At 45.1% G+C, this 21,893-nt stretch overlaps 1 protein-coding gene across 2 annotated transcripts in view; it reads right to left on the minus strand.

Moving 5' to 3' along the window:
* EBNA1BP2 (EBNA1 binding protein 2) overlaps positions 1-21,893 on the minus strand; it is a 117,427-nt gene that overhangs the window by 60,571 nt on the left and 34,963 nt on the right. Inside the window, exons 1-3 of one of the 2 annotated variants that reach the window (XM_086952182.1) lie at positions 11,595-11,725; positions 987-1,080; positions 415-498 (exon numbers count right to left, since the gene is read on the minus strand). In XM_086952182.1, the coding sequence (XP_086808308.1) occupies positions 415-498; positions 987-1,080; positions 11,595-11,647 (231 nt within the window). In that variant the 5' untranslated portion in view covers positions 11,648-11,725. Of the gene's footprint in view, positions 1-414; positions 499-986; positions 1,081-11,594; positions 11,726-21,893 lie in introns of those variants that run through there. The other variant, XM_086952183.1, reaches the window with a different exon arrangement.

Raw genomic sequence — 21,893 nt, forward strand, 5'->3', positions numbered from 1 at the left:
TAAGCATTTGCCGAGGTAAGATCTGAACCACTGCTTTGTGGACACCAAAATGTTTCTCCAAAAATATGCCTAATATATCTTGGCTTAAAGCTGTGGATCAGCTAGACCAGTTGGCACGAATCCCGTAGTGATCACTTGCCAAGCAGATCCCTGGCACACAAACAAAATATATCCTAGGTAGAGCAGGGATTTCAGAGTGGCCAGGAAAGTTTCAACTCATATTATTGAAGGCATTATTTGAAAACTTGTAGTTAGGAAGGCACATGAATAAGAAACTGAGTTAAAATATTCACACCCATGTTATTTTGAACTGTGCAACATGTGCACCTCTCCGGCTAAAAAACATTAACAAAACAAAAAAAAAGAAGAAAATAAATGTTGCAGATAAGGATTTTTTTTCCCTTTCAAACTCACCCGACTGTTCACTGGCTTCTTCTTAGCTTCAAGTACCACATTTAGACCTGGCTTAAGTTTTCCTTGCGCAAAGGCATCCTGCAGCTGAGGAGGGAAATAGAAAAAAACACAAGTGACCCAACTCCCCTAGAATAACTGGACGCCTACAGCCATAAAAACCAAAAAGTAACAGCCCAATAGATTAGCCATATGAACTGCTTGCACACATTGACAATCGCTTATAGCACATTTTACACTGTCTGTCTGTAAAACAGAGGAATCCGTTTTACAGCCAGACAAAAGGATGTTCTTTTAAACAGCTATAAATGAGGCAGACAGCTCTGAGTCACAGCTTCGCTGGAGATTTAATCGGCAACTCTATGCCTCTTACTAGAATGCTGATGAGAGTGATGAATAACGTCTTGGGTAGGTTCCTTGGACTTACCCTGGAGCATCAGCATGGTGTTTTATACAGATGTCTTACGCAAAAAGCAATTTTTGTAGTTCCATAAAGAAAGATCGCACACTTCATGGCGAAGACACCACAAACTTAAAGTCCAAAGATTTGACTCTTTAAAAAAACAGCATCTCACCTCTTTGTCAGTCATCTCACTAGGATCAATTTCTGAAGCAGAGTCAGACACACACTCCTCTTCAGAATCAGCCATCATTACAGCAAACGAGGACCTGCAACATAAAAAAAATGTTTACAAACAGAACTGAAGAAAAAAATGGAATACAAAACAGAGCACATCAAACTCCGCGACACCAGCAGGCTTATGAACAGGCACTTGTGCACTGCAGGCTGACAATTACTGAAACAAGCCCTGTTAAGTACAAGGATCAAAGTGAATGAAATTAAAAAATACAGCTAGTCTATTCCAAGGCACAGTGTGAGCATGTATAGTTGATATACCAACCTAAAAAATCTCAAAACTTGTCACCCACCTGGGTGTAAATTACTCCTGACGTGTCTGTGAGCGCGGCGATCGAACACTGGCACTGTCATTGGAAAAAGCTTTGCGTAGAGGCGCTGTGCTGCTGAAGAGAGCCTGAGAGGCGAGGCAGCCGGTCCATGAGGCAAATGCAAGGTTGGGGGTAAGACGGCTGAGGGTCCCTTCCACTGTCACCACTTCCCACTCGCCCGCCTGTGTATGCCAAGAGTGCCAAGTGGCCACCAGGAGAGCCTTGAGCACCATTGTGCACCACAGCTACAGAAGGAGATGCCGGCTTCTGCAGATTCCCGCTTGCCCCCTGTTCACACTGAGCATGCCAAGAGCCAATCAGTCATTCAGGAGAGACTCGAGCTCCTTCACAACACAAGGAGCACATGGAGAAGCATTCTACCAGGGAGTCCCCAGAACCGGTCACATCGAGGGCTCCATCTACTACTATACCAACAATGGATCTTTCTGGAGATGTAGCAGTTGGACCGCAGGCTGTCTCTGCGATACAGAGCTGCTGTTTAGTTGCTGAACACTAATAATCAGATTTTTCTAATTAAAATAAATAGGCAATCAATTATTAACCTGAAACAAATGCTTGCTTGTTTTTAAAAATTATTTTAGACCTCCTTTCACAATCTCTGACCCACACCAGCACCCTACCGCCACCCTGCTGGCATCAACGTGGCCCTCTGTAACACAAGACAGTACTTTGCGGCCCCCATTGCAAATGTTTGCGAGTACCCATGGTTTAGACACTCTATCCTGCATTAACTTCGGGATGAGACTAGGGGCCCTCCATTGAACCGCAATTTAGCCGAACCCTTGCGGACTAGCAGTGGGCAAGCCCCAGTTTCTGCTGTGAACAAAGGCACGCAGCTGGACAGAATTTGCACAAATGCATAAACCAGCCTCCATTATGGGAGTGAGTCTAGAGGTCCTTCATTCAGTTGAAATCTCGAACTGTTGCAGACCGGCTGAGGGCAACTCTTAGTCTACTTTGGTCAATAAGAGGTGACCACTCAGCCTGCAAGAGATGAAGAATGTCGTTATCGTGCAGAGCGGACCTTCATTCCCAGTTACTTCTCTAAAGGCCTCTATGCCCCGCTCATCAGAGGAAACCATCTACAGCTGTTTGGTCACGTTTCCTCACTGAAGCATTTAACTTTGGAGGATCTTGCATGGGTGAGGTTCGATCCCCCAACCTAACACTCAAAGGGCAAAGTTAGCACCACAGTATGGATGAGAGTGGACCATAGAGATGCCGTGGTGGTGGGAAAACATTTGCAGTAGGGGGGATTGAACTACCTAAACCCTTACCAGTGAATATCCATACATTCAGTTCCACCTCACCCAAGACAGGTAACCATGAGCGTATTGAAGGGCACAACAGGGGAAAACGAGGCTGGGATAAGGGATCATGCTCCTAACAAGCTCATGCACAAGAAATCAGACGGAGGTCCACTGCAAAGCCTCAATTAGCACACACACATGAAGCAGGTGAAGCATGAGATTCCCGCAAATGAGAGATTGGGCTATTATCCCTAGCCCAGAGACATGATATTGATATTTCTACTCGAGATCAAATGCCACCATTTGAGTAGTCTCATGGAACGTAGCCGGCCACAAAAGCGTAAGTACGAGCATGCAAGCAGTGGCCTATCAGGAGACAAATGATATTCTGTGCCTTCGGGAGACCTGGGCCTTGTTCGGACGATCTTGCCAGGTTTCTATGAGACCTTTAAACCAGCGCTCTGTCTAAGACTCTTTGGCGCCAATTGGGTGTTGCTCTATCTTTATTAAACATGCAAGCTAACTGGAGGCCACTGCACTTGATCTCGCTTCACGGGGCACAAGAAGTCTCCATCACAGGCTTGAAAATCAACCAATAAAATCAACTGATCTAATACTGGTTAGCCATTACCTTAACGCCCCCTAAAATGCCAAGACTATGATTGGTAGAAGAGCTGCTCGATAGTCTTGAGCCACTTTTGCTGAACAATCCTCGACACAAAATAATGATCGTAGGAGATTTTAATATGCAAGGCCTGGAGACTGCATCGGACATCGCAACTCAGCCCAAAGAGAGGATCATTAAGAAGGCCTTATTGGTAACCTACAAATTAACGTCAGCAAAACAGCAGATGGAGGTAAAAGGGATCGAACTGCCATTTCTTCTGACTTGCAAAGGAACATCGCCACTCGATAGCTTCTTTCTATAGGCGTGCCTAGCAGGCCAACCTGGAAACTTTGACCAGAAAGTGACCACAACCCATCAAGGTACACATTGGACTTAATGTCACAACCAACGGCCAGGAGCAACCACTTGGGCTCCTCAACAGGGGAATAATTTATAAACTTATTGAGGAGAATTAAGTGTAGACCAGAGCACAAAGTAACATTTACAACATGGCTAGGCATGCACGAGGCCAAGTTAAGTAGAAATCACCCAGAACTAGTGCATCAGAAGGGGAACAACTGCATCGAAGATCTCAGCACCTTCAGCTAGGTAACAGGTGCAAGTCAACTTGTCCAAGGAATGGAAGGCGATGGACATCTGAATTTACAAGAAGAGCTCATCGCAAAGTACATGATGCCCATGAACAAAAGCCCATCATAAGTTCAGCACAGGTAGTAAAACACATGAGGTCATTCCACAAAAAAAAACAGTTTGTGAACAAAAGGAGCAAAAAAAGAATGTGTGACTATCTTCCAGCTGCTCAAAGATCGAAACCAAGCGCCCCTATGGAGGGATCACATCAACAAATTAAAAACAATAATGTATTGAGGGAAGAAAATGGTGTACCAGAAGCAGCATGGGTAAGGCACATCTCATATCAATACATTCACCAGTCCTCAGGCCGCCAGTACAGTAGACTCTGTGGTAGTGGATCTCAATCAGAATTCCACTTCAGTACCAACAAACAGGGAGACAATGACCAGGAATCTGAATAGGGCCGTAGCAGGACAGGATTGGGATCTATATCCTGACAGGACTCAGAATGCTATCTCAGATTTAACAAACATTAAGAATGCAGAGATTATAACCAGGCACTTGAAAAACAAAGGGCCTTTCTACGAGTATTTTCAAAAGCGCTGCAGATAAATAGGCACAGTTGTTAACTTCGCTTTTCAACCTAGCCTCTCTAACTTTTATGCATGAAAGACCTTGCTGCCTGGATGTCCGCTAACTGTTTAAAGTTGAACGGTAGCAAGACCGAGGTGCTCGTGGTGGGGGGTGCACCGTCTGTGTGGTCGTCGGCGTGGTGGCCACCCTGTCTGGGGGAGGTTCCGGCTCCCTGCAGAGAGGCCAGGAACCTTGGCGTGTGTCTGGATAAGGATCTCACCTTTGGCCCACAGGTCGGCCGGGTGGCGGGGATATGCTTCAGTGTTCTGAGAGCCCTCAGGAAAGTGCTAGATCTGCTTCCCATTTCCGCTCGAAAGTCGCTGGTGCATGCCCTGGTCACCTCCCGACTTGATTATGGGAACCTGCTCTATTTGGGGGCCACAGGCAGGGTTATGGGCCGCCTGCAGGTCCTTCAAAATGCGGCAGCGCGGCTGGTTCTCAGACTCCCTAGGAGGTCTTCCGCCAAACCAGCTCTACGGGCCCTCCATTGGCTCCCCATTGAGAGGAGAGTGGAGTTTAAGGCCCTTACCACGTGTCATCGCATCCTGAGCGGCAAAGCACCTCTTCCGCTCCAGAGCCTTGTTTCCCACTATGAGCCTGCACGCAGTCTTCGGTCTTCTCAGCCCGGGCTGTTAAAAGTCCCAAGAATATTCAAAGCTCGTATGGGAGGTAGATCCTTCAGATACCTTGCTCCCAAGTGCTGGAACAATCTTCCGCTGGAACTTCGATTCGAACCTTCCGAAGTCCAGTTCAGAAAAAAACTCAAAATGCACCTTTTCAGCAGATAGCTTTTGTGGGAGGAGGGGGGACTGCCACTTCACTTGTCATAGGGCGGGGACACGCCAGTGGCGTAACCAGGCGCTTAATAAATGCCCAATAATATTAATAAAACTTAAACCGTCCCTGAAGACTGGAGATGGTCTATTCTCTCCTCCCAAACTAGGCAGTACAAAGTTGCAAATTATTCAATACACAGATGATATTCTGATTATGGATCTGACTAGGTACCCAAACAGCACTGAATGCTCTGAATATCTACAACACAGCCAAATCACCTCCAGGTAAATCAGGACAAAACAGAAGTCCTTTTATTTGGAAGATTCTGGATCAAAAAGAATCTAACATCGGACCTGGGTTGTAGGACCATATATTTAATTATTTATTTATGAAATTTGTTAAGCGCGCAGCTACCCCCAACGGGGGTGTCCTGGCGCCGAGGACAGCAGCGACTTAGAACCTAAGGTTAGCAGCTGGAAAATAGCAATGTCTTCAGTTTACATCTGAACTGCGATTCTGATTCAGCAAGGCGAAGATTTGCCGGCAGGGAATTCCAAAGTCTGGAAGTAACCACTGCCAAAGCTCTACCACCTTTTCTAGATCAATGGAAGCGGGGGGGGGGGGTTGGTGGAAGGAGCAGGAGGCGGTTGGATAAGAGCTTGTGATAAATGGACTAGCTTCAACATTCGTCTGAGATACCCCGGACCTTTCCCGTTCAGAGCCCTGAAGGTAAGTACCAGGGCTTTAAACTGGCTTTGGGAGAATATTGGCAACCAGTGAATGTTCTTTATGTGAGGGGAGATGGAATGGCGGTAAGGGACCTTGCAGATCAGCCTGGCCGCAGCATTCTGAACGATCTGCAACCGTTGTAGGAGATAGGCTGGAACTCCCACGTATAGACTGTTTAAACAATTCAAGTGTGAGGTAATGAGGGCATGGACTATAGTCTTCATAGAGTCCATGGGCAAGTAGGGGGGAGATCTTTTTTATCATACACAGTTTGCCAAAGCAGGCAGAAGTCACTTTATGAATTTGGGTCTTATAGGATAATTAGTTATCAATTTGAAAGCCCAGATTACGAGCAACTTTAACAGGGGATGGGGGCGGATTCAGCTCTGACGGCCACCACTTGGATGGCTGCAGGGGGGCTGCCTGGTTGAAAAATAGCACCTCTGTTTTGTCGGTGTTTAGCTTCAAGGTGTTATCAGTCATATAAGATACAATGTTGGAGAGACAAGCTTTAAAGTTCTCGAGTCCGAGGTCAGAGTGGTCTCTAAAGGATAAAATTAGCTGTGTATCATCAGCATACAAGACCACTCTGACTCCAAATGCCTCTATAACCTTTTCCAGAGGTGCTAAGTAGACATTGAAGAAAAGGGGACTGAGAGCCGACCGTTGAGGGACTCCAGAGCTAAGGGTTTTTTTTTTAAATCTTTGGACATAAAGGGTCGACATCACACCTGTTGTGTTCTGTCCATTAGGAATGATTTTATCAAGGCCAGAGGAGTGTCACAAATCCCTATATTATGTAGTCTATCCAGCAGTATGGAGTGGGAGATGGTAACAAAAGCCGCGGACAGATCGAGGAGCACCAACATGGCTACCTCGCCTCTGTCCACGCTCTCCCTTATGGTCTCCGTAACTTCCAGTAGTGCTGTCTCCGTACTATATCCGGACCTAAATCTGGATTGTGAGTCATGAAGAAGATCATTAGAATCCAGATAGTCGGACAGTTGTTCTTGTACAATTTTTTCTAGAATCTTTGCTGGTTTGGGGAGAATCGATATGGGACGATAATTACTCTGACTTTTTTTTTAGAAGAGGGATCAATGTGGCTTGTTTCCATGCTGCAGGGAAATGGCCAGAAAGAAGGAAGACATTTCATATTGCAATTAAAGGTTGGATGATAATCAGTGCCACGGACGTGAACACCTGGGGGAGAACAGGGTCTAGAAGGGATCCTGACTTACACCGCAGCATTTTTTGCAAGGCCATATTCAGTGAGATTGTTTTGAAGGAGCACAGCATCTTTTCTCAAGAAGGGATGAGGAGCTGGGGTGAGATCTCCTCGCTGGACCTTTCAGCAGAATTAAAGGAGGAAAAGATGTCAATTACTTGTTCATGAAAGAAGTCGGAGAGACGATCACAGAGCTCTTCACTGGATTTAATAGGATGAGTAAGAGCCGCTGATTTAGTGAAGTCCTTCACAATTTGATATAACACTTTAGACGAATTATCAGCGGTGTTAATTTTATTAGTAAAGTATTCTTTCATGGTAGTCTGTTTAATTTTATGAAACTTTTTTAAGGCCATTTTGTATACGGTTTTAGCAGCAGGGTCATAGGTATTAAAGCCTTTTACATTTACTTTTTTCTTCCCGCAGAGTCGGGGAAAACCAACGGGCAGAGGGTTTAGTTTGGGCTGATGAAAGGGTTAGTAGGGGGGCAATGGTATCTATAGATGGAGAGATACAGGTTGAATTTCGACATCGGCATTCAAGTCGTTCGAGACTTGCCAGTTCAAATTAGCCAGTGTGGGTTCGAGCGTATCGCATGTGACTTTATAACACTTTCTCCCCAGGTTCTTTGTCCTACAGTGAGGAGTCGGGGGAGGAAAAGTATTTAGGTTGAACAGGATTAAAAAATGATCCGACCAAGTCAGGGGGAGTGGTACGGGGGTAGTAAGGCCTGGTCAGTTTGAAAATATAAGGTCCAGAGTATGACCCGCTATGTGGGTAGGGCCAAGTACTTTCTGGTCAAGATTTATGCCAGCCAGAGTTTCCACCAGGGACCTTGCCTTTACACGCGTGCTATCATCAATATGTAGGTTAAAATCACTCAAGATTGTGAAGTGGGGGTGTTTTAAGGATAGGTCTGCAAGGGTCACTAGTAGCTCCGCGATGTGCAGGGGCTGAGTGTTAGGCGGGTTATAGATCAGTGCACTTGCAAAAATTAGGTGAGATGAATCTGAGATACTGAAATGTATTGTTTCGATAAGCCCAGTTTTAACTAGTTTCCTAGAGGTTATCTCCCCATGTGACCGTAGTATTATGGCAATCCCTCCTCCCATTTTTGTGCCTGGCCTACTGATCCAGACAAGTTGATAGTCAGGAGGAATTGCTAAAGTAATGTCTGGGTTGGACGTGTCTTTTATCCATGTCTCAGTTAGGAACATCAGGTGCCAAGAATGTGAGGATAGGGATAGCCAAATATCGCTTGCATGCCGTACAGTGAAGAAATACAATTAGCTGGGTGTTTAAGTGAAAATAGCACACCTGCGGTACATATGAAGTCTCTCAAAAAGAAAGGAGCTGTCCAACGTCTCAAGGCTTCTCTATCAAAAACAGTACCCAATTTGTGTTGCAGGTCTGCAGAACTATGACAAATGAAAAGGCTCGCTCGGGTCCAATGGGATAATTAGAGATGAAGAGTAAAATTAAACACCACTTGCATCTTAACCCACAGATTTTACATTACAAATACAGTTTACATACTAAACGTTCTACTTTTCCATTATTGTTTATCAGGGGTAAAAAAACGTTTTGTTATGTTATGTTATGTTAATATATATTTATTAGGCGCTCGTACGCCCGGGGGCTTCATGGCGCTATAGGAAAGGAACACAACACAACAGTTAAAAGTAGAGTACAGCTCAGCAGTAGGCCTGCAAGAACAGCCATGTTTTAAGAGAATGTCTGAAGCTAAGAAGGTCTCCGCTCAATTTCAATTGTAAGGGAAGCGAGTTCCAAAAGGTGGCTGCAAGATGGTCAAAACAGCTCCCACCAAGGCGCTTCCTTTTGTAAGATGGAACAATCAGTAAAGATTTTTGAGCTGAGCGGAGATTTAAAGATGGATTATATCTAGAGACCAGATCTTTTATAAACTTCCGGCCTGAGTTTTGTAAGGTTTTAAAAATAATGCACCCGGTTTTGAATGCAATTCGCTGCGCAACAGGTAGCCAGTGTAGTTGTTTCAAGCCAGGTCTAATAGATTGCCATTTTGTGAGTCCCAGAATAAGCTTGGCGGCTTGATTATGGGCCAGCTGAAGTCGTTTTTCACTCTCCCGCTTGGAGCCCCAAGTAGAGACTGTTGAAAAAATCCAATCGGGAAAAGACAAGGGCAATTATGACCTGGGTGAAAGCGGCCTGCGTAAGAAAGCAAGCTATTTTCCTTATTTTTTTAAGTTGAAGAAACTGGACGACACTACAGTACCTACTTGTCTTTTCAAAGAAAGGTCCTCGCTAATTATTACTCCCAATCTTTTGACTGAGGACGATCTCGTAGGTGGAGCCCCCATGCTAGAAGGCCAAAAGCATGGGCTCCAACTTAGTTCACTTTGCCCAGGCAAGACCAGTTCAGTCTTGCCTGGGTTAAGTTTCAGATGGTTACAACTCATCCATCCCTGAATGTGTGTCATGGTGTTATAACATTCTTCCACAGAGTTCTTGGTGTTCAAAGGGAAGATGAGTTGTAGATCGTCCGCGTAGTTAAATATGGTAACTTTAGCATTTCTTAGGGAGTACAGTAGAGGGCGCAGATACAAATTAAAAAGCAAAAGGTGACAAAGATGAGCCCTGGGGTACTCCGCAAGTGGTGGAAATAGTGGGGGCTGTAAAAGGGCCCAATCTTACTGATTGAGTACGGCCTGTGACAAAGGAGCGGATCCAACTCAACGCAGGCCCCCTAAGGCTAGCTTGTTCGACACGGTTGACCAGGATGGTATAGTCAACCGTGTCGAATGCTGCCGAAAGATCGAGAAGTACCAGGGCCTGGTGGATTCCTTAATCCGCATTCCGCCTCAAAGTATTTTGTACCGCCAATATGACAGCTTCCGTTGAGTGACACGAACGGAAGCCTGCCTGATTGGGTTCAAGATATTCTGTTTGTTCTATGAAATTAGACACGTTTGCACAGACGTGGGCTTCCAGTAACTTAGAACTATAAGGCAACAGTGATATAGGCCTGTAATTTAACGGATCAAGCGGATCTGCTCCAACTTTCTTGATCAGGGGGATAAGCAAGGCCTTCTTAAGGCTATTAGGAACTTTACCCTGTAGAAGTGATCCATTTAACAAAGGAAGCACGCCCTCAGGAATAGCTGTCCCCACCTCTCTCAGGATGTGCGGGGGCAGGTATCATCAGGTGAGCCCGATTTAACCCTTGCAAAAAGGTTGGACAAAATCTTACCATCAATAAGGGAAAAGGCTTCTAACGAATGAGGGTTATAGTAGGCGTCATCCAAAGGAGGGGGAAGCAAGGCATTAGAGATACTCTGTTTTATGGTGCAAATTTTATTAAAGAAAAGAGTTCAATGAGTTGCAAAGATCCTGAGTAGGAGTGACCGATGCGGAGGTTCTATCACTACTGCTAAGATCGTTCACAATATTGAACAGATCTTTCGATTTATTACAAGAGTCCAATATTTTTTCAGAGAAGTAGTCAGTTTTTTGTTTTAGAACAAGTTTTTGATAGTCTTTACGGGTTTTGAAATAATAAGCACAAACAAGTCCAATTTTGAGAGATGAATGCAAAATGAATACATAACTTATCTTTTTTTTTTTTGGTCCTCATCTCACCTATCAAGCCTCTTATGAAGCCGCCTTCGTGATCTGTGGCTCCTACGACTTACCGCACTCGCTTGGGTCATCCGACCGATCCCTTTTTTGTGAGGGAACCTTGTCAGGGCTCGAAAAATCTGAAAAACTGTACTAGTCCTGCAGGTCTAGTATTTTGAAAAACCTCCTCGACCTAACAGAAACCTACTTGACCTCAGTCTCAGAAAGCAGAGCAAATGTGAAAAGATAAGATTGAAAGGCATCTTTATTGCTCATTCGATTTGTGAGCAATAAAAATGCCCTTAAATCTTGTTGTTATCTTGTCTCATTTGCTCAGTTTTCAAAGACAGAGGCCAAAAGTTAGTTTGTTTTCCTACTCGCCAGAAAAGGCGAGTAGGACCTAAAAATAGCTCGACCTCGTTAAATTTACCTTGCAAATGCGAGCGGTCGAGTGGATTTGTTGAGCCCTGCTGGTGTAATCATTAGACCATTTATATTAATCTTAAATTTTTTCCCCATCTCACAAATGGGTGCCAGATGTTTATTAGCTTATCTTCTACACCCTCATAGTCTAAACGAGCCATGGAGAAGAGGCTTTAAGTTAGTCTTCCCTTTGTGGGGGTAGGGGATCTTTCCACCCCCTTCAAACTTCCCTTCTGGCCAGCAAAATCAAATAAATTAATAAACCCCTGTCCTTCTGAGAGAGGGTCTGACTAAGACAACCATCATCTCCTAAAAGCACTAATGACATGTTAATCTCTATGATGGTGTTAAAGATATCACAAATGTTATCACCTACCTCAGTCCAAAATCTTTCAAGTGCTGGACACTCAAAGAAGATATGCAAGTCATTAGCAAGAGGTATTGAGCATCTGGGGCATTTAGGAGCTGGTTCTGGGGCAAACTTGGCGATTTTCACAGGAGTATAATAAAGTCTATTAATGACAAAAAATGATTTTTTTTTTTTAGACAAGCGGGCTTGACATAATTATACAAGATCTTTAAAGAGGGCTCATACTAGGACTCTATTGATGGCCCAAGAGGAGTTTCCATCCACACTGCAGCTAAAGGGGGTGTCTTGTGATCCTCAGTTTCCAACAAGTCCTTATTAATTGGGAGGATAGATTGCCACAACCCTTCAATCTCTCTATTCCCACTGACCTCCCCCTTTTATGCCTCGTACCATGATATTAACTGTAAATATTTGAATCTGGAGAGCCTTGGCCCAATCTTTGCCCTCAGGATCTTTGCCCATGGATGTATCCCCCCGGAGTCTACCAGTTCGGCCCAGACAGTGATGCCTGCCCTTCTTATAGGCAACGGCAAACTGTCCATTAGGCAGTCCGGTGTTCCCGGTGCATCCCAGATAGGGGTACTGTCCGAATAGTATCCCATGCCCCAGCTACGTCTGAGCCTATACCAAAGCTCCAAGGCCGCCCTCAAAACCTACAAACGTACCCGCTTGAAGAATCTTGGTGACCCAAACTTATATAGAAAAGCCTCGCCGTCTCCTCCTCCCTCCACTCGCGCCATTTCTCCCAACAACCTACCCCAGGCTGACTCCCCTGGTTTCACAAGTAGCATCCGTATGCTTTTAAACTGGAATGCTGCTGCGTATAGCCTCACATCAGGAAGGGCAAGCCCGCCTTTCTTTAGTCTGCGTCTAAGTTTTTTCCACGCCAGACGAACACCTTTGTCACCCCAGACAAAACTCCCAATCTTGCTCTGTCCCTTCATTAAGCTATTTTTCGAGAATGTTAATGGTATGGAAGAGAAAAGGTAAGACAGCTTAGGTAGAATGACCATCTTTACCAGGTTGGTTTTTCCATAAATAGTTATGGGAAGGTTCCTCCATCTACTAAAGAGGCCGTCAATTTCCTCTATAACCCTGTTAAGATTAAGCTCAGGTATCTTCTCCAAGTCCTTTACTACATAAACCCCCAGATCTCAGCTCGACACTGACTCTCCCCGACCACTCAGATTCCAACACATCACCCGTCTTGGTTTTATTGACTAGAAACCCGGATAGGGACCCAAACTCGCACATAAGCTCCTCCACCCTCGGGATCGCTGCCTCTGGGTCACTTGTGTACAGTATTAGGTCGTCGGCATAGAGAGCTATTTTGGAACTGTATTGTTCGGATCTAAAAGGATAAATTGAATCATCCAGTCTCAACGCAGGTGCCAATGGTTCCATGTATATATTAAATAAAAGAGGCGAGATCGGACACCCCTGCCTAGTTCCTCTCTGGATATTAAAGCTCGGCGTAAGGAGCCCATTTAGCAGGATTCCGGAGGAGGCACCCTGATAGCAGTCCTGCAAGGTTCGAATGAAGCTTGGACCAAACCCCATTGCCCTCAGGACCTCCCAAAGGTACACCCAGCAGACTCTGTCAAAAGCCTTGGCCGCGTCTAAGGCGATAACGGCCAAGGGTTCTGCCCTCTGATGGCCAGATTTATATTACCAATCAAGAGCTGCGATTGTTCCTGAATGTATCTCCCTGCGACAAACCCTTTCTGATCCGGGTGTATTAACCTCGGGATCAATTTTGCCAATCTCCCTGCCAAAATGCCCATAAAGATCTTATAATCGGCATTCAGCAGGGAGATTGTACGATAGGAGTCTGTAAGTCAAGGGAAGATCCCTGGAAGGACTCAATTCTATTGTATAAGTATAAACCTTCACACTCATACACACCCGTAGGATATGGGACGTACACAGTATCTATTTCCACACTAAAATGAACGTTCACAGACTTTTTATTCTTTTAAAAAATTAATACAATAAAAACACAGATTTATACACATCAATAAAATTTCAGAAAAGATTTCCTGAAAAAAATGTCATTACATAAAATACAATGAGAGATCAATGAAGGTCAAAATACCACAATTTACAATTTCTAAAGGGAAGCACAAAAGATGCTACAATACATCAAAACCATGTTCAATACAAGAATTAAGGACTTGACAAATTACAATAATTATTTGCATTATATCTAAACAAAAGTAGAGAAACCCCAGCTAATAGTGGCCTACACGTTACCTCGCCACTCCTTTTCAGACATCCAAAGGCCTCCTTATGTTCTTTTTCTGGGCTACTAACAGTATCATAAATATATGGATATCTGTTGTTCCCTGGGCTAAACTTGGATTTTAATTATAGAACTGCGTCGACGCGTTTCGGTGTCATAACTCTGGATATTTGAACACCTTCTTCAGGACTTTCCAACTCTCTGGGGTCACCGGCTTCACAAATTATCAGGTACACCCTTGCTCTTGATATGCAAGGTGGGGTGTGGTGCATCCACCAACACGGGTTCTTAGAATATCCGTCTGGGTATGTTCCGGTCCTTGCGTGTCTCTCTGGTTTAGTCTAGAGTTGTCCTTTTATTTAGGTCTTTTTTCGTTATGCGGGTCTTCTAGTTAGATAACTGGAACACCATAGGAATCTCTTCCCACAATCTTACAAATTATAAAATTCTACTTGAACGAGGCACACATTGCTTCCTCAGCGACTGGATGTGTCCTTTTTCTTCCGGTAACAGCGCTTCTGCCTCGCTCCTTTCCTCTTCTGCTCTGCCTTTTTCGGGTCCTTGACAGTTTTTAAAATCAGAACTATTGTTGCCTCTTTCCAGGTCTTAGGAGCCTTCCCAGTTAGACTGTAAACTGAGTTAAAGGTGACCCCCAGTGCATCTATCAACTCCTCTTTGAGGAGATTATAGATTTCGCTTGGGAGTGAATCCGAGCCAGCAGCTTTTTTGTTCTTTGATTTTTTAATCTGATCTGCTATCTCCTCTAACGTAAAGGGAGCCTCTAATTTGTTCTTACTTTCTTCTGAGAGCACGGGGAGATGTTTATTCCTAAGAAATAACTGGATAGAGCTCGGTAAAGGAGCCAGGTCCTCTCTATACAGTTCCGAGAAAATGGAGAGGAGACAGAACTGCATATCCTCGATCTTACTTGAGGTTTCCCCGCTAGCATTGGCAGTAAGTTCTTTTATATCATTTCTAGCGCGATCGGTTCTTGCTTTCCATGCCAGAAGGGCGCCAGCCTTCTCCCCATATTCAAAGTTCTGCATCACTCTGGAGTTCCACTGCGCCCTACACTTGGCTTCTAACTTCCCTCTATACTCTGATATTACCTCTTCCAAATTCTTCAAGACCTGTGTGAGTCGCTAAGAGTCCCTGTTGCTAAAACAGTCTTTCTTTCTCCAGATTGCTTATCCTCCCTTCAACCCCCTTTAATGCCTCAGCTTCGATCTTATTATTATAGCAGATTATTCCATGGAGGTTCCCCCTTAACCAGGCCTTCTATGTTTCCCATACTATGTCCGGTGTTGTGGAACCTGTATTCAAAGAAAAAAATTCCAGAGAGGGAGCCTGTACTGCTTCAACCACCTCGGGATCTAAAAGCTTCGCCCTACTAAGGGTCCATCTCAATGGTTGCCGCTGTGCCTCCTTACTCGGATATACAAATTGCAGAGGTGCGTGATCAGAGAGGTGACTCAGAAGAACTGATACCTTCCCTAGGTTAGCCATTGACATTCTGTCCAAGAAAACATAATTGATCCTAGAGGAATGGCCATGCTTCTTGCTGTAAAAAGTAAAGCCCCGCTGATCTCCTTTTTGTGCCCTCCATAGATCGATCAGATCCATACCATGATTCATATTAAGTAGTGCCCGACGTACCTTGACTGCACCTTTATAATGACACAGATTAGATCTATCTTTCAGAGGGTCTAACAGGACATTAAAATCTCCCCCGATAATATAGGGTGGAGGTTCCAACATCAGTACTGATTGTAATTTATAAGTATAGGTTGGATCGTCCATATTGGGGCCGTCGAAAGAGGCACAGATCATATCAAAATTTTCAAATGCCAATTGGACTGACAACTACCTACCTGAGGAGTCTGATTGCATTTTTTTATATTACAGGGAGTACCTTGTTTAATTAATATAGCCACCCCTCTATTTTGAGATGTCTGATGCGAAGCGCTAAACATCTTAACCCAAGGGACCTTGGAGAAGATTAAGCTACTTTCCTCATAACTCAGGTGTGTCTCTTGCAACATGCATATTTGTGCAGTTGAAAGTTCTAGGTATTTAAGGATTAGCCTCTGTCTCCGGGGGCACCTTAACCCATTAACATTGCAGGAGGCAAAGATGGTCTTTCTATCCCTCAGGACCATGCTGGCCATCGTCCCCGTGTTCTACCTGGAGGAGTTGACACCCCTTCATGACAGAAAAGACTATACATAAGGTTGAGATCAAATTTTTTTTCATTTTTCCCACTGCTCACCACCCACGTGCCCCCCTGCCTCCCCCATCCCACCTCCCCGTGACCCCCCAACCCTTGAGGAATCCTCCCTTCTAATAGGCAAAAGCCTATTTGGCCCTCTCCCCCTATAGAGTAGCAATAACATTCCCATTTTTTATTTTTAGCTACATTCCTACTGATTACATGTCATAAGTGTAAAAAGACCCTCTAAGTCTGCTTCCGCCCTTGTCTGTCTCTGATCTTTGCAATAAGAGCTTCCGCCTCTTCCCCAGTTTTGATTTGGTGCATGTGGTTATTCCATATCACCCTTAGCAATGCTGGAAATTTCAACTGAGCCTTGGCCCCTATACAGTTTAACTCCTCCAACCTTTTTCCCAGCTTCCACTGTCTCGTTGCAGTTCTGTGCGATATGTCGGATCTTATTTGAAAGGTAAAAGGATTGGAGCTGTTAAAGTATATGGAGCCTTCTTTCAGAGCGGAAGACAAAATCTGCTCCTTTACGGAATATGTTAAAAAGTTCACCAGGATCTTCCTGGGTTTCTGTTTTGCAAGGTTTCTTATGAAGGGATTGCGATGTACCCTCTGATTATCTTGCAGCAAATCGATCTCTGGTGAGTCCTTTAACACTTTTCCCTTCAATAAGGATATTACAAAACCCTTAATGTCACCTCCCTCCAGGGCTTCAGGCACATTCAGGAGTCTCAAGTTATCCCGGCGCGAGTAATTCTCCAAACGCTCAATATCTTCTTTTAGTTCTTTGTTCTGAACAGACAGCTTGGTGACCTCCGCTTCGGTGGTACGCATAGATTCCTTGATCTTAGGGATTTCCGACTCAATTGCCTCGGTTCTGAGGGTGACCTCATCCAGCCTCTTGGCCAACTCATCACAAGATGCCTTAGTTGCTGCTTGATTAGCCTCAGAAATTAAGAATCTGTTAGTCATTTCTGCTTGATTGGTTTCCGATACCGTGAACCTGCTGGTAATCTCATCCTTCATAGCTAGTAATATGTCGGCCAATGTGCGTGAAGTTGCATCTGATTTATCTGTAGTGATCTCTGCTCCGGCACTATCAAATGAGGCGGGATGGTGTACTTGTACTAATTGCGCTGCGTTCAAAGCATCAGAGCTTTTGGTCTTTTCTGTGGGATCCAATAGGGTATCTCCTGATCCGTCCCCCCCAACGCTGACTACCTATTTAACAGGCCAATATCTGAATGCACTACAACCACTGCCTCTACCGGGGCTGGAAGGTTATGAGCACTCTCTTCTTTAACAGACCTCATAGGAGTCACTATCGGGTCTCCTTGTAATGGTACCCCCATAACATTTACTACCACAGTAGCCGAGGTGGACTGGGTAGACAATGGGCTGGGGGGGGCTGGGCGGGCTGAGCTGGCAAGAGAGAGCAGCTGATAGCGGAGGTGGTACTGGTAGACATTACCTTATAATAAGCTTTAAGTGAGGGGGTAACTTTTATACTGGCAGCAGCTTCTTTAACTCTTTTACTTTTGCCCTTACTTTTTATGTTTTTCACACTCAAATATTCTTCTGAGGTATTCAACTTAGCTTTACCACTTCTTACGCGTTCCCTCACTTCAGAAACTGGGGGTGAAATGCGAAGGGGATATATGGGCTTTCCCTTAGTTGAATCAAACACTGTCCTGGCTCTTAATGCGTACCTATTTGTTTTAGTAGGGTACAAACTCTCCTCTCTATCACTGGCGCTCCTAGGGCTGACCTCACTGCCAGCGCCCTTGCCAGATACTCCCCCTACATCCATACAACTAGTTGGAGGACTGATTGAATTAGCCCCGCTTAATTGTGGGGGATTAAGTCCTCTAAATATATCATTGTATGTGCCGTTATATATTTTATCATACCAGGTTCCTGTCGAATAGTTCCCAGCAGCCTTATTGCCCCCACAGGGCGGGGAAAAGAAACATTGATGGCCCCCTACCATAGAGTTTACTCCGCTATACCGCTGAGATAAAATTTTACTTGAGTTTCCATGCGCCGCTCCTCTCGCCGACTCCGCTCCACAGTAAATGCCGCTGGCTCTGCCCCCGATGACCCAGAACGCGAGCAAGGCAAAATCGCGCCTCTTCCGTGTCCGAGCTGCCTCCTCCCAGAGCCAGCGCCAGCCCCCAGATACGACGTCCTGCTCTCGCTGGTTCTCCTTGTGGTCCTCACGGTCCTCGCTCACCCTGCAACTCACTCCGGGGATCTGCAGGTTCAATCCGTTCTCCGGGAGCATACTCGGCAATAAGCGCAGCGGAATGTTAAAATCGAACCAGGGGGGGTTACAAAATATCAATAAATCATACGGGGGGGCTAAATAATACACAAAAAAGTGCAGGAATTAGTTGCTCCATAGGGGGAATTCCGTCTGCGGCCGTTTAGCTAGCGGCTGCCATGTTCCGCGACCGTTGGGTATATTACTATAATCTTGAAAAATATTTTGTTATCAGGGGATTATGCCAAGTGTAATGATTGTGTCACTGATGGATGAAGTACAAGTGTGAGTGACTGGCCTGGTATATGATGTCCACTAATGTAAGTGGGCACCTTTCACCAGTCCAGTTAACCCTGATGTTGATTTAAGAGGTCTTAGACAACCATAGAAAGCTAAGTGGTAGCTGTGGAGAGCAGCATTCCGGCTTAGTCTCAAAGGAGTGTAAAGCAGGTTGTTTTACCAGAATGCAATCTTATAGTATAGATTAAGTGAAAATAACCACACCAAGTATTTATAAAAATATGTTTTTATTATGTAATACTCTCTAGAATGTTCAAGTATCTCCAACATGGAGATTAACACAATGCACACAATACTTTAGCAAAGAAACTCAGTAAATAGCACACAATACACAGTGTAACCAGGTGGTGACCAAACCATATACTAAGAAAGTGGTATAAGAACGACAACTCGAGTCAAAATAGTGTCAAGAGGACATAAAATTGCCGAGACTCCAAGGAACTACCCATTGTGAGTAGATAGGGACCCCACGGAGAACGTGTGCAGTGTGGGACCACGACTACGTGCTTCGTACAAGTCTATGTGAAAGTCACGGTTGGATTTTTTAAGTTTAAGGACCCTTCCCAGTGGACTCTAAAGATACCTCGTGGAAGACAGAAGGTTGGAGAGCCTCCCCACCTGTGGATATCCTAGTATTCATGTTACCTACACCAGGGTAGCTGTGTGCATACGTGTGAAGTGGTGTCGGAAACCGCCATCGAACCCAATGGAGAACTTCTGGAAAGTGCTGCTGCTGAAAGAGGAGAAAGTGTCCGGGGGAATCCAAACGTGGATTCTTGAAGAGGAGTACCTGAAAGCAGAGTGGACAGAGTCTAGATCACTCAGGGGTGACCAGGAGACTTGGAAGACGGATGCCCTTTGGTGTCGGGTGCTTCAGGATGGACAACGAGGACCTTGACTTTGCAGCTGTGAGGACCAGGAGTTGTGCACAAGCTCTCCCACGTAGGATGTCGAGTGCTGAGGCGTCGGTGTCCGGCTGGAACACCAACAAGCCTTGGCAAAGGCAAGCCATGCAGGAATGGAAAAAGGAGCAACGTCGGGACCAGCAAGGTCTCAGGGTACTCACCAAAAGCAGGGGAGTAAGGGCAGGCCCTGAGCCATTAGGGGAGCCCAAAAGAAACAAGTGTGACTCAAGTGAATCCACAGGCCGGAGGCACTGGTGTTACGAGAGAACCTCAAGCAGCTCACCACAGGATGCAGGCCACGGTTCACACGATGTGGTGTGGCTGAAGATTCTGGTCACAGGAGATGCTCGAAGTTGGAGCTACTTGGAGCCCGAAGATCTTCTTGCAAAGAAGCCAACAAGCCTCTGCAACTGCAAGTTGGACGCAGTACCCAGGGGTTCAGTTATTGCAACCCTCACGAGGACTACTGGTCTCAAACTTGGTAAGAGGGTAGAGCAGGCCTCTGGAGCGGAGGAAAACCAACACCTGTGTTGCAGAGCCCACGGAGTCCGGAGGAGCTTGGGGGAGGGAGTGGGTAGGGGGAATATCAGACGACCGGTCGAGTTAGTTGCGGTGCCTGCAAATGCAGACGAGCAACTCCTTCACTCCAAGGGAGATTACTTCGGTTGTCTTTGATGCTTCACAGGCCTTAAAAGTTTCTTATATGATGCACATGTACAGACGATGCAGCAGACTGGAAGGGAGACAAAGTCAGGCCTAAACGAAGTCCAGAGTGACCAGACGGTAGAAGTGCAGTGGTGTCTGAGCTAAATCTTATTCCACGAGGAATCTAGGGACCTACACCCAGATAAACCCTTAAGTATCCTAGCAAAAGAGTTGGGAAGTTTCAGAGGACCCTCCCAGGGGAGGGTCTGGACATGGGGGAGGTTACTCCCAAGTCTTTTGTCAAGTTATGCACCAGAGCGGGAGTCAATGGCTCCCAGAACTGGACATGTACCCCTAATGCAGACTTTCTGGCGTTGGCAAGCGCACCCACCCGAACCCAATACACTAAATGCTGTCTGGGAGGTGGTCACACCTCTCTGTGACAAGATGCCTACTGTTGCACCTTCCTCTGCTCGAGCTTGGCTCAGCAGGAGAACAGAAATGTGTCTCTGGTTGGCAGTAACCATTTCGTGCTGTCTGGGTCTAGAAGGTTGGCACCGGGAACACAGAGACTAACCAATGGCTTTTCCAATGCTTGGATTTATACTCCCACATCGTTTATGGAGTGGGAGTATGATTCAACATGTTTGATAGCAAACATGATAGGATTTGTTGCAGTTGTTTTCGAGATGGTCATCTCGCAATTAAGCGGTACCCCTCTATATAGGTTATGGCTGCCTTGCTGACAACCCAGAAGAATGGACTCCGTAGGTTGCAAGGGTGTTCTGCTCATGCAGGGGCACCCTCTCATTTAGAACCAAGCACCCTGCCTTCCGGATTGCAAAAGCCTGCTATAGGGATGGCGTATAGGTTTTAAGTGCAGTGTCCCTTTGATATAGTAAACTTATATCTTTAGTAAGTGGTGCGTTCACCAGCTTACACAGGCTGCAATGGCAGGCCTGTAGTTCCATTTTGAATGGTCTCTCGTGGGTAGCATAAGACATGTTTCAGCCCATGGGAGACCTCTGGGATACCTATACCATGGGATACCTATACCCTGGGTACATGGGTACCATATACTAGAGACCGGCAAGGGTACCCAGTATCCAATCTGGGATGTACCCAAGTACGGAACACATCAATTTAGGGAGAAAGGTAGACTGGGGTCCTGATTAGCAGGATCCTAGTCAGACTTGTCAAAAACAGCATCACATCAAGCAAAAAGTGGGGGTAACCATAGAAGTAGATCCTACTTTCCTATGAAAAGCTTATGAACCATATCATGGAAATGTTATATTAAGAAATAGGGTAGAAATTTCAAACCAAAAAAGCCAACAATGTTGAAAATATTTTTGGAGCTTTTATAAAATTGTGTAAATCGCTAAACAAATGTTAGCTGTATACGTGAATGGAGAAAGATGATGTAAAGAGATTTAGAATCCTTTTTTTGTTTATATTTATTTTTATTGGTATTTACATATTACAAAATGCGACGTGACATAACAAATATCATATTTCGCGGACAATCCCATTGGGGCATACGGCTTACGGTATTGACTGTATTTGATTATGGGTGATCGATTGGTCTTTCAGTCCTCACTTATCTGCCCTTCTGGCTTGCACACATATAACACAGAACATTTAGGTAATTGCGATTGGTTGCGTATTTAGTCGGTACATATAAAACACAAAAACACATGTGTTTGGCAGTTATTTAGTGGCTGATCGCCGG

Source organism: Lissotriton vulgaris, chromosome 1_1 (assembly GCF_964263255.1).
Source record: "Lissotriton vulgaris chromosome 1_1, aLisVul1.2, whole genome shotgun sequence".
Lineage (NCBI taxonomy): Eukaryota > Metazoa > Chordata > Amphibia > Caudata > Salamandridae > Lissotriton > Lissotriton vulgaris.